Source organism: Lycium ferocissimum, chromosome 3 (genome assembly GCF_029784015.1).
Source record: "Lycium ferocissimum isolate CSIRO_LF1 chromosome 3, AGI_CSIRO_Lferr_CH_V1, whole genome shotgun sequence".
NCBI lineage: Eukaryota > Viridiplantae > Streptophyta > Magnoliopsida > Solanales > Solanaceae > Lycium > Lycium ferocissimum.
In genome coordinates this window covers 23137797-23151139 of record NC_081344.1, presented here as the reverse complement: position 1 = coordinate 23151139, position 13343 = coordinate 23137797, and the positions used below count along the sequence as shown (strand labels likewise).

The following is a 13343-nucleotide window of genomic DNA, read 5'->3' as shown; positions in this document are numbered from 1 at the left end:
AGAAACCGACTGAATAAACCGAACAGAAATTGCAAAAACCGAATTGAACCGAAGTTATTTCAGATCGGTTTCGGTTCCCATTTTTTACAAACCGAAAACCAAAAAACCGAACTGAATTTGTGAAACCGAATCGAACCGACCGAACGCCCGACCCTACTAGTACCTCTCTAAATTATTTAAAAGTATAATTATTAACCCCATATACGTTGACATGGCACAAAGTGTATGTTTGTTTCACTCTCTCAGAAAGAGAGAGGAGCAAAAAAGTGTAACAAAAATGTTTTATAATATTTCAATTATTAAATATATCTCTTTTTGATATTTTTTTGTGTTTAAAAAGTGTGAGGAATTTGTTCTTTTTCTTTACTTCTTTAATTTCAACTTTTCAATTTTTTCGACTCAAAACATGACAGCTGAAACTTTAAGCCTTGATGTCAACAGTTTACAACCTACCTTGTAGGGCTTTCCTCCAAGCTTCACTACACCTGAATTCAAATTACAAAAAAATTTCAACCTAATACTTAATTGTAGGCCTTAACGTCAACAATCTCCACACAATCCTCAAGTGAACTCTGACTTGGAACACACAATTCTTTATTTCCCGTAAAATCATATGGGATTGTAAAGAACAAAGAGAGAGAGAAAAAAGTAGGATAAGAGAATTTAACAAGTATCAAAATTGTTCCTAAATTATACGGGACAGAACACTTTTATCCTTTTTCATAAGAATTTTGTAATCCAAAAAAGAAATAACAAAAGTAAAGAAAATTTTTAGTGTAGCCTTTCGGCTTTCGCCCCAAATTTAGTTAAGACTTTGAGGGGGTTTTCTGACCCAATTTCTCTCAAGTTTCCATGGCAGCTCGCTCCATTTTCCTCACTCTCACTAGGTATATTCACTCTCTCTACACTTGTCTTTTTCTGTTCTTCTTAAACTCACTCTTCTGTTATTATTATTATTTTTTCAGAAATGGTCGTGGCAGAGAAAGGAGTGGTCTATTTAGATCGTTTACTTCAACAACTGAAGTTGTGTATGAAGAGGAAGAAAATCAAGATGATCTAAAGAGCAGAATATTCAGTCTTAGATTACCTAAAAGAAGCGCTACTAATGTGCTTCAAAGATGGGTCAATGAAGGCCGACAAATTGAAATCTCCGATCTCCGTTACATCTCTAAAGAGCTCCGCAAATCTCGCAAATTCAAGCACGCCCTCGAGGTTATTTCTTCCTCCATCTCTCTGTTTCTTTTATGTTTTACTTTTAGGTAAGGTTAAAACGAAAATAATACTGTTAAATAAGATTATTTCTGTTATGCCGAGGGTCTATCAGAAACAGCCTCTCTACCCGCCCAAGGTAGGGGTAAGGTCTGCGTACACTCTACCCTCCCCAAACCTCACTTTGTGGGACTACACTGGGTATGTTGTTGGTTGTAAGATTATTTCTGTTAAATAGACCTTGAGCCTAACTCGACTCTGAAAACTAGCTCAACCCTTGTGAGGATTACCCAAGCCATACAAATAGTCCAAGAAACCCATCCATCTCCCATGTGGGATTCCTTCACCCAGCGCACGCCCAGACTAGGCCAGACATCCAACTGGAGTGTGAACAATCTATCCTGTGGGCCAACATCGGGGGCGTGGCTCTGATACCATGTTAAATGGACCTTGGGTCTAACTCGTTCCCAAAAAACTAGTTAACATTTTGATTTTAAACAGAACATTGTTAAAAAAAGCAATCTACATTCTCATAGAATATATATGTTCTGGGAGGGAAGGATTCGAACCTCCGAATAGCGGGACCAAAACCCATTGCCTTACCACTTGTCCACGCCCCATTTAGATTTCTATTTGATACTAATCTAATAAAGTATATTGTTGGTTTTGTTTGTTTGTCAACTCTAGTCAAAATGTACTGGGATTTTGCTATGCTTTTGGTATGTGTAGATATAGAATTCAACTTAATTTATTGATCATTACATATACTAATTCAATTAAGATATTGTATGAAAATATGATTTTTTTCGATTCTTCTTTGAGAAAGGATTGCCCAAGACTATATAAGGAGACCAAATGACCCTATCCCCACCAATGTGGGATATTCAATAATTTCATAAAACACAATTAGCATCATATGAGACACCCATTAAAATTAAGTGTTGTAGCAATAAATCCTTCCAAATGCTTTCATAAGAACATTGAAGGAATTTTGGTGCCAAAATGCACACTTTTGGGATACTCCTGCTGTCCCAAATTAATTGTCATGTTTCGTTTTTCCAAAGTCAATTGGACTAATCTTCGAAGCTAAATTGGATTAGATCAACTCAATAGCTTACAATTAAAATTTAGATAATAAAAAACTACACGAAAAGTATTACAGATTGCAACTTTTGTTCATGTAAATTTGATGAAAAAATACATTTAAAAATGATAGTCAAAGTTTACATAGTTTGACTCTCAAGAGGCAAAGCATGTCAACTAATTTGGGACGGAGGGAGTATTTAAGTTTGGCCTTCTAGGAGAATGCGTGTTAGATAAAGAGGTGACATGATCAATTAGTCAACTAATTCTCAGTTCCAATCTTGTTGATGACGACTATATGAATCCTCTATGATGATTCCACTCTTTTCAAGCAGATAGAGACGTAACAAAGAGAATTAAAATATAGTGACTGAAGTCACGAGAGTACGATGCAATGGAAGATACCTAACATAGTGAAAAGTGATTTTTTGGTAGAATCGTTGTGAGCTGATAATGGTTATCGAAGTAAAGTTGAGCTTATAAAGCCTAACTTATTCACAACATGCATGTAGTAAAGATGTGGATATTAAAATTGATTTTTGGTCATAGAAAACACGAAAACATTAGAAACAAACACATTTGATGGAATGTATATGTAGCACTTATAGAGGGAAAACTGAACGAATGTTGTATGTGATAGTTTTGTCATGATCTATGTAGACCTCCATATCCACTGACTTGTTAGTGTGATGCCGTCATGATCTAAGGTGATTGTGGGGAACAAAGTGGACTTGAAATAATATGAATGAAGCACCTAAAGGTGTAGCATTGTGGCGAAGAAATTTGAATAAAGGCCAAGGGAGACCAGCGCTCATATCCATGTAAAGATAATAAAGTTTTGTGATTACTTAACAATAGAAAAGTGGAGTTCGGAGATTACTTTCCATCTGCCTAACCGGCTAAGACTTACTGTGGATTTACCTAATACATGCGGAAGGATATGCGTACACAGTTGATTTGTCCTGCAAGCTAGCCCAATGCCACAATCACAACAAAAAAAGTGGAAGGGGAGTTGCCTCAAAGACCTACATTCTCTCGAAAGCAATGCAGACTTAACTAGGAAGAAGAAACAAAGGATCCCATGCAAGCTATATGAATTAGTTGGGATTAAAGCTTAGTTGTTGTTACACTTACATAATTACGGCATTTGCCAAGATAATTATTTGATATCAGAATGAAATGAATATATAGCTATTGCTGAATGTGTAAAGAGGATCATATAGCGAATCCCACTAGTTTGGTTTTACAGGTTAGTTGATTGATCGATTGCAACAAACTCATCGAAGCAATGAAACAGCTACTTTGGTTGAGAAATGGTACAGCTTTGTTAGTTTTAGTTCAAAAAGTCAGATTCATCTATAATCCTGCAATGATTCAATTAAAAGAAGCATTTTGATAGAACTGATGGATCAGTGATTTATGCTTTCTTTGCATGTTCACATCCAATTTTAGGAGCAGACACAACATAGAGTCAAAATTGGTTAACTAACGAACTGTAAAAGCTAGTTCAGAGTTTTTCTCTTTTTATTTGTACTTTTTTGATATGTGCAAGGTATATCCTTAGCTTCTTGTTTCTTAGTCACTACCGTCTTTGCGTATGTTCTGATGTTTGGGTTTCCAATCTAGTTCAGAGGTTTTCCCCCTATCCATCATGAAATCCTATACGTACCTGTGTTGTGTGATGGTTTAGTTTCAGTGTTTAGGATGGCGAAAGGTGAGGCGTGGTGGTTTTTTCTCCCCATCCACCAAACGAAGTACGATAATCAGAGGACCACCAACTTTAAGTGCCTTACAAACATCATTCCAAAATGATGGAGAAATAAGGTTCCTCGCAGCCTCTTTCCCCGCAACTTCCTTTGCATTTTGCTTTGTTTCCATTCATTTGAAGTGACTAAGCTTCTTAAGTTTTTCTTTTGCATGTAAAAACTATGCAAAGTTAAGAAAGCTGTTGCAAATCTAGTCTTGCCCGGTCTCACCAAGTTTCTTTCATTTGTAAACTTCCTCATCGAGTTTAATTGCAATGGCCTTTGACTGATGTAAGCTAATTGCAATGGCCTTTGACTGATGTAAGCATACATCTTGGTGGCCTTGCTAAAAACTATAAAAGAAATGCCAAATAGTTATTATGTATAAATTGTAAAATGTAAAGAAAGTGGATGCTATATTAAACACAAGTACGCAAGTGACAACTATATTAAAGTTCCCTGAAGCATACGGGTTGATCTTGAAAATGTTACCAAATATCAAATTGATACAATGGGCAGCACATGGAGTCAATAAATATGTGGGAATGTGCCCTGCATCATGTGACCTGCGTTTACATTCTCACTAGCATTATCGGTAACCACTTGTACAACATTATCCTTTCCAATTGACTCAATAGTCCTCTCAAACAAGTTGTACATTTTAGTGGAATCCGTAGAAGAGCGGCTAGCATCATATGATCCAAGAAACAAACTACCTTTTGGAGAGTTTACCAAAACATTGATGACCATTTTCCCATTCCGTGCTGTCCATTTATCCATCATAATAGAACATCCAAACTTACTCCATTGCACTTTATGTTCCTCAACAATCTTGTCAACCTTCTCCACCTCTTTTTTTTGGATAAGTAACTCTAACTTCGTGATAGGTTGGAGGCTTCATATTAGGGCCATATTCTCCTATGTAGTCAATGATTTTTTTAAACTTTTGGAATTGACACAATTAAAAGCGAGCCCTGCATCATAGACCCATCTTGCAAAGCACCTACAGCACGATCCCTTCAAAGCTTCCGGGGTCTTTCTGTACTTAAACTGTCACCTGCCCTTTCCTTTGGCTTCTGTGGATAATAAAAATTGATAGGACCTTTCGTCCCGGTCTTCCTTTTTTGAGTTTTGGAGGGAGGAGGCCTCATTTCATCAACTTCATCCATATCATCATCACTATCATCCATATGATCAGCCACACATATATCGAAACTCATTTGAGTTTTTGCCACATTCTTTTGTTCCATATAAGCTCTTATTTCCGCCTTAACCGATTCCGGACATTTTTTACAAGATGTAGAATTTGTTCCGATACCAAGTAAATGTTGTTTGTGCCAGGTTATTCCACCCCTGCTACTTTTCTCACAAAAATTACATATAACTTCATGCGAAGTTGGACCTTTTCTACCAAAAGTCCAACCTATGTCTTTGCTCTCGGAACGGAATGATGACATGATTGAAATCTGTTTATATAACAATAAAAGGCAAAAATCAATACAAAAATGAAAAAAAAAAAAAAAAAAAACTGCCAGAATTGGGTCACCAGCCGGCTGTCGGAAAGTCAGATCTGCCTGGAAAAGGTTAATCTGCTGCCGGAAAAATCCAGCCACGCCGGAAAGAAAGAAGAAATAAAAGAAAGAAGGAAAAATAAGAAGAAGGAAAAAGAAAAAGAAAAAGAAGCTTACCTGAAACTGAAGGTGTGCTCTGCTGCTGATGGAAGAAGAAGAAGAAGAAACCAAAGTAATGGAGAAGTAAACTTAAACCAAAGGAGACGCAGCTGCTATGGAAAAAAGATGAAATGAAACCCTAGGTAAATAATATTTTTTTGCTCTTTATTTTGTTATGTTTTTAAAAAGTCAGCCCTTTTTAAAAAAATCAAAAGGCGACGCCTTGGTCGCTATACGCCATCGCCTCCCCTTGGTCGCCTTGTCGCCATGGCCTCGCCTTTCTGGAAATGCCACGCCTTGGCTGTCTATGGCGAGGCAGGCTCGCCTTGCCACGCCTCACGCCAAAAGGCGTAAGGCACTCGCCTTTCACAACACTGAGTCATACAGACAATAATACTTTTATACAAATTTGTTAACTTGAAATTTCCAAGGTAAACTTTTTGTTTAATGGCCACAAGATGGAGAATATTAGGTTTTATTTTGTTATTCTTTTTGAAAGAAAGGACCATTATGTTTTTAATTTCCATAAAGATATCTGAAATAACATTTTAGCCCTAGATAGGAAAGTTTGGAGGTCGAGGATTAGGGTAGAAGGTTAGTAAGTAGCCGAGTGTTGTAGCACCTTTGTGGGAGGGCCCGGGGGGTAGTCTCCTCTTCGCTTTCTCTTTATTAGTAGTATTACTATTTTGTACTTGCGTGGTAGTATCTTTTACTTCGTTTTTTGCTGTTACATGTTGCTTCATTGGCTGTGTCTATCTTGTCACTTTGCTGCTGTTAGTTTTTGTTGTCCCGAGGGTCTATCAGAAACAGCGTCTCTACCTCTCAAAAGGTAGGGCTAAGGTCTGCTTACATCTTTCCCTCCCTAGACCCCACTTGTGGGATTACCTTGAGTGTGTTGTTGTTAGTTGTGATGAAACTTGTGGGTGGGAGATAGTTGTTTCGCTTTGCAACCATTCACTGTATAGCTTCCGGGAAGTAATCCCATCGTGGCTGCACAAACTACCCAGAGTCAAATTCTGCCTAATGTTCTTGAACTCTTTGACGCGTCTGTAAACTAAACCAGTTCCAAGAAATATATAGTCCTTAGGGAACATTTGGTTCTCCAATAGTATTAGCTAGGGTTGCACTGCCTTTGAATCAGGAATAGTTTTATATGGTAACTGGATTTTAGAGGACTGTTACTTGAGGAATATATGAAGTAATATTGTAGATGAGACTCCTTGATTTGTATTTTGTATTTGGTTTATGAGATGAGGGATATGACTGTACATCTGCTTAAAGTTTCCTATGCTTGTTTTAGCTCCTTTTTAAACCTAAAACCCAGAATTTGAAAAAGAATTGGTAGAATTACAATTGACATTACCCTTCTCCCAACTGCACCTTCACTATGCCAGACAGAATCGTTATCTGAAACCATCATGAAATTCCCTATGGCTGAATCGACCAAACTCAAGAATATGGGGAGATAAACTTTATTCCTCTATCCAAACCACATCCGTTAACCCTAGTCCTTATTATCTCTTTCAAACTGATCAACTCCCAAAGAGTGTCATCTGGACTATGAACAAGTTATTTTCCTTGAAGTTGGGAATATTGAGTAATGGGTAGAGTAGAGCATGCAAGATCTTGTGGATAGCAACAAGGGGTTGAATGGCGGGGAAGAGCTGGTTAGTGGGTGTTGTTTTGAAGAGGAAGAGAGAGAAATGATCCAAAGGGGTAAATCACCACGTTACTGCATGGAATAACTTTAATTTCATTCAAAGGGGACTATCGTCGACTTCATGATGAAAATAAAAATGTTTTAGACTTCAAAGCCCATAACGTTTTTTTTCATTGGAGGGGATCATAAGCGCGGCCCCCCCCCCAAAAAAACCAAAACACACACACACACACACACCATCCAATTCAATGCTCTAGAAAACAAACCAAGTACACATTTTTTAATCTGCTTTTACCCATGCAGAATCCATACACTAAATGAGAATTGCTAGTTTAATGTAAATGTTGTTTCATTCTCAAAAAAAATAAAGGTTTAATATAAATGTTATTATGTAATAGTTTCATAAGTACTGATTTGCATCCTATAGCATTGCAGATCTCAGAATGGCTGGTTTACCACAATCAGGATGAAGCATTGGACTCCGACTATGCTACCCGCATTGACTTGATGACCAAAGTTTTTGGAATTGATTCTGCTGAACGTTATTTTGAAGGACTGCCTACCACTGCAAAAACTAGTGAAACCTATACTGCTCTCCTCCATTCCTATGCTAGTTTGAGACTAACTGAGAAAGCTGAGGACCTCTATGAGAGAATGAAGAAAACAAATCTTTCTCTGAATACCGTCACTTATAATGAAATGATGACTTTGTACATGTCTGTCGGACTGCTCGAGAAAGTACCTCTTATTGTTGAGGAGATGAAACTTCAAAAGGTCGCACCAGACCTCTTTACTTACAATTTGTGGGTAAGTTCATGTGCTGCAGCTCTAAACATCGATGAGGTAAGACGAATTCTTGATGAAATAAGTCTTGGCTCTGACACTGGTGAAGAGTGGATAAGATATAAGAACCTTGTTAACATATATATCACCGCAGGTAACCTTATAAACTCAGGGTTGAACTCTGTAGTTGAGTCTGAGAAGGGTATCACACAAAGAGAGTGGATATCATATGACTTCCTTATTATTCTATATGGTGCATTTGGAAATAAAGACAAGCTTGATCAAATTTGGAAATCTTTACGGATGACTAATCAAAAGATGACTAGCAGAAATTATGTCTGCATACTCTCATCATATCTCATGCTTGGGCAAATGAAGGAAGTTGGAGAAATTATCGATCAGTGGAAGCTATCTGCAGCGACAGATTTTGATCGCTTCAGCTGCAATAGACTTCAAAAAGCGTATAAAGAAGTTGGGTTGGAAGAGAGAGCAGTAGATTTCCGGCTGCTTCTAATTCAGAAAGGATGTGACCAAATAGAGGAATCATAGTAGCAGGACCATGAGATCGAACATGTTAATTTAAGAACCCGTGCCAGCATGTTATGCGGCAGTATAGAGAGAAATAAACAATCCCGATAAAGTAGTAATTTCATCTATACTGAATTTTGCTTCTGTTAAATTGGCAGTTCATTGTGAGCCCATTTCTGTTGATCTGTGGATAGCTGTGATTCTTTTAGAAAAGTTCTGCAGTTATTCTCGACGTTGTATTCTATTTAGCAAGCCTTATGAATATTTATAAGGAATATCTGATGGATATCTTTTCTTTCCAATTATTCGACACGAAGAAATCGTGTTGTTTGCACAGTAGGGAATTAATTCAAAGCAGCTATAAACATGACTTCCTTTGGTTCTAGTGTTGAAACTCTTCATCGTCATAGCTATTATTTTAATGCTGGTCTTCTATGTCCGTTTTTCACTTCTTCGTTCCACTATAACCTATAGAAAGCAATGTAAAGTAGTCTTTTTTTTTTTTTTTTTACAGCTACTACATTTGATAATACATAAAAGATTTCGTGAATCGTGTTTTAAGTCAGATAACTTGTGTTTCCCCTTCATCCCTTTAAAGCTAATGATGACAAAACATTGAGCTCATACCTCACACTATTCACGTTCCTACTCGGTGTACAGGGAATTTATAGACACATACAAGTAGTTCCATCTTTATGTCTACTAAGGTGACTCCATTTTCATTAACAGATATCTCCATCGCAATCTTCATTTATATCCTTTCCTTTTAGTAAGCCAAAATGACCAGATCAGTAGGCTTATCAGAAACAGAAAGAACCATCAGTAACCAGAATAAGCCATACCATCCTAAACAACATCCTAAGACAAGTTCACTCTTTTCATTCTACTCACCAAAATTTTCCATCTATCTCCTCATCACTTGTGCCATTCTTTTCATTCTTTTCCAAATCCAATCTTTACAAATCCCACCCTCTTCTCCATTACCATCATGGGATTTTCTGAATCAATGGCAAAAAGTCATCATCAACACAACTACAAGCATATCAACTTTCAATAATGATCAAGATAATCTCACCAAATTAATGGCCAAGAAACTCCGCGAATCGGTTACATTTCTTCCCCTCAAAGACTTACGGTACTCCTCCACAGCTCAACAAGGACACACATGGTTCATGAGTTCAATGTATGACACGCATGAAGAAGGTGAAGTCCAATACCAAAGATTCCCTTCAAATGCATCAAAAGGTAGACTTTTGTGCCTTAAAGGTAATGACACTCATGATGGTGCATGGAATTCATATGCACTAGCATGGCCTGAATTTTTGCCTTACAACTCCACCTTAAAAAAAGGTCTCACGTTTGTATCCTACAACCACTATAATTATGATAACATTTGGCATGGCTTGTCAGCTATGGTACCATTTGTAGCATGGCATATCAAGAACCAATGTTCACTTATTCCCACTAGATATATTTTGTACCATTGGGGTGAAGTTAGGATTAAAATGGGACCTTGGTTGAAATCTTTAATGGAAGCTACATTTGGTGAACCACTTCATATTGAAACTTTTGAAAATATTAATAATGCTACTTGTTTTGAGGATGCTGTGGTGATGAGACATAATGAAGGGGGAATGTTTAGACAAAAAAGGATTGAAGTATATGATTTGCTAAGGTGTAAGGCTAGAATGTATTGTAATGTGAGCTTAGAAGGTAGGCTATCGGAGGTGAACGTAAGGGGATTGCCGGTAATCGGAATGACAATGTTCATGAGAGTTAATGGACCAAGATCTTTCAAGAATGAATCTGCTGTCATTAGAATATTTCACAAGGAATGTCAAATGGTGGAAGGCTGCCGCTTCATAGTTGCTTATTCCAATAATCTCACTTTTTGTGAACAGGTATTATCCGCCTCTACTATTAAAAGCATAATAAATTATCCCAAGTACCTTTTTTCTCTACTCTTTTGAGTTATATGTCCGGTCCACTCTAATCTTCAAGCATTCAAGTTCTATATATCAATAGTGTTAAAAATATTTATAAACTTAGATGTAAGAGAATTTAAGTTCTGCCGATAGTTTTCAAATCATCAGGTTAAGGGGACGGTTTTACTCGAGGTTGAAGACGACTTCATTTGTGTATCCCATGCTTATGCGGGTATATGGTCCTGTATATTACTGTATATTAATATGTATGTCCTTGTATATCATGCATATCCGTGAAAAGTTGTCTGTGATATACACTAATGTACATAATATTTAACGTATATACACATGTCACAGTAACGTTTTTAAGTCTGAATTGTAACTCCAAACCAGTCTAAATCACCTCTGATCTTCCTCAACCTTTTTTTTTTATATATAGCCTCGTCCATGTGTTTGAAACCAGTTCCAACCACGCTACTCAAAAACACAGAATTTTTAGATGAGAAAGTAGAGTCAATCTTGGATAAAAATTATATCTAAAATGGGGGTCTCCAGTGACTTATCATTTTTTCCAGCGTCAGAGGATTAACTTGAGAATTTTATGGGTTATTGAGTGAGATCTGGATGAGAATAGTCACTTCCATGGTTTATTCCCTCTGTTAAAGAATGCCAAATATTTTGGGCTATTGTTGTCACACCTAATCTTTGGCTAATTTAATGCCAATAGCTGATATGACCAATATATATCTGCCAATATTCCTAATTGTTTCTACTTACACGGATTAGTCGCAGTCTTTTCTAAAGTATCAGCTGACACTTAACGTATACAGTTACCTACTTGATTTTTAGTTGATTTAGTTATATGTGTAAATGTGATTTAAATTGTCAATGTATAAAACATAATCTTATTTCTCAATTCCACTATCATGGTGTTAGAATCATTGTCCCTTTGGAAACTATTAATTCTGAAACTCTTGGTGGTGTTAAGTAATTTGACTATTAGGGAGTGCCGTGGGTGGTGCAATTAGCTATAATAAGATCTTTTAAGACTTTTACCTATGTATAATATCCTTAGTGGCATTTGAGTGGAAAGGAAAGCTTATATTGTAATGACAAAGGTGATTCAAAAATTGTTTAAAATCTTAGTTTAAAAAAAGTCTAGATACTACACCTCGTTTATTCACCTATCGGCTCTAATTAAGTACTACTGTTGAATTGTGTGATTAATGTTTCATTTGATAGGTTGAGTTGGAAGATATGACATTCTTGTATTTTTATATCCTCTTGTATTCAGTTACACAAGCTTGAATGATTTAATGTTTACAGGTAAGGTTGATGAGTTTGACAGACATACTAATATCCCCACACGGAGCACAATTAACAAACATGTTCCTCATGGACAAAAACAGCAGTGTATTAGAGTTCTTCCCAAAAGGATGGCTCAAACTAGCAGGTGTAGGCCAGTATGTCTATCACTGGATAGCTAGTTGGTCTGGGATGAAACACGAAGGAGCTTGGCGTGATCCTGATGGAGATCTCTGCCCTTATTCCGACGATGATAAGCGTTGCATGGCTATTTACAAAAGTAGCAAAATTGGATATAATGAGACCTATTTTTCTGAATGGGCTAGAGGCGTTCTTAGTGTGGTGAGAATAAGGAAGAAGCAAGAGCTAGCCTTAAAAAAGATTTCAGATGTCACTCCTAGTGGCTGTTATTGTAATTAATTTATCTTTATATTTTTTGTTGTAACTTTTATTAGGATGATTTTGCACCATGCCAAGTACGAAGTCAAAATCCCTTTCTGAGGGAGCTTTCGTTTTTATGCTCAAACCTGAACTTTATAAACGTCTTTCTTTTCGTTAATCAATTTTCTTTATTCATCAAAAATCGTCCTAATTTAGTCTAAAGTTACTCCCTTAGTCCTATTTTATTACTATTTATAAAAGGAAAAAGGGTCAAATATGCCCCTAAACTACGTCAAATTTGCCCCTGAACTATGCGAAATAGAACAAATTTGCCCTTATTTTTAAACGGTGGAAGCTTCGCACCCAGTCTTTGACACGTGCCACACAATTAAGGATTAATTGTATTAAACTGAGGCAAATTTGAACCTTTCGCATAGTTCAGAGGCAAACTTAACCCTTTCGCATAGGTTCAAGGGAAAATGTGACCCTTCTCCCTAATTTTGAGTTTTTTAATTTTTTTTTTTTTTTTTTTTTTTGTTCCTCCTTTCTCTCTTCCCGCCACTAACTCTACCACCAATCACCATTTTTCCTCCTTGTTTCTCCCCTTCCTTTGTTGTCATCATCACCTCTACAGTCATATTTTCTTTTCCTTTCCTTTATATTCCCCCCCCCCCCCAGCTACCTCATCACCACTTACACCACTAGAAGAGAATCCTCTAAACGGTTGAACATGCAATATAAAATACTATTTTAATGCAGGTGTATAGCTGCGTAAGGTAACGGATGAAGAAGGGTGATTGGCGGTAGAGGTAATGGCGTGGAGAAAGAAAAGAGGAATAAAAAAAAATTGTATAGCCGCATAGGGGTCAAATATTATTCCTCTTTATTGATGGTTTTCGGGATTTATCTATGTTTTCTGGTGAAATAGGGTTTAACCAAAAAATCAGTTAGAGATTTGTATTTCTAGGGTTTGAAGACAAGTAGACCAAATCCAATCCCAAGAACTCTTTGTGAGAGCCTGGTCCGGAGTAGTTTTGGTTGTGATATAGCTTAA

The 13343-nt window shown here is 36.9% G+C and overlaps 2 protein-coding genes across 2 annotated transcripts; both read left to right on the top strand.

The window, feature by feature from the left end:
* The first annotated feature begins 741 nt into the window (after positions 1 to 741).
* Positions 742 to 9063, top strand: LOC132050057 (pentatricopeptide repeat-containing protein At5g09450, mitochondrial). The gene is made up of 3 exons (XM_059441091.1): positions 742 to 887; positions 966 to 1212; positions 7803 to 9063. The coding sequence occupies exons 1-3, from the start codon at positions 853 to 855 to the stop codon at positions 8697 to 8699; spliced, it is 1179 nt and encodes a 392-aa protein (XP_059297074.1). The 5' UTR covers positions 742 to 852; the 3' UTR covers positions 8700 to 9063.
* Positions 9064 to 9174: 111 nt separating this feature from the next.
* Positions 9175 to 12457, top strand: LOC132050056 (uncharacterized). Its single transcript, XM_059441090.1, has 2 exons — positions 9175 to 10579; positions 11930 to 12457. Exons 1-2 carry the CDS (start codon positions 9458 to 9460, stop codon positions 12326 to 12328), a joined length of 1521 nt encoding a protein of 506 aa, XP_059297073.1. The 5' UTR covers positions 9175 to 9457; the 3' UTR covers positions 12329 to 12457.
* The last annotated feature ends 886 nt before the right edge of the window (positions 12458 to 13343 follow it).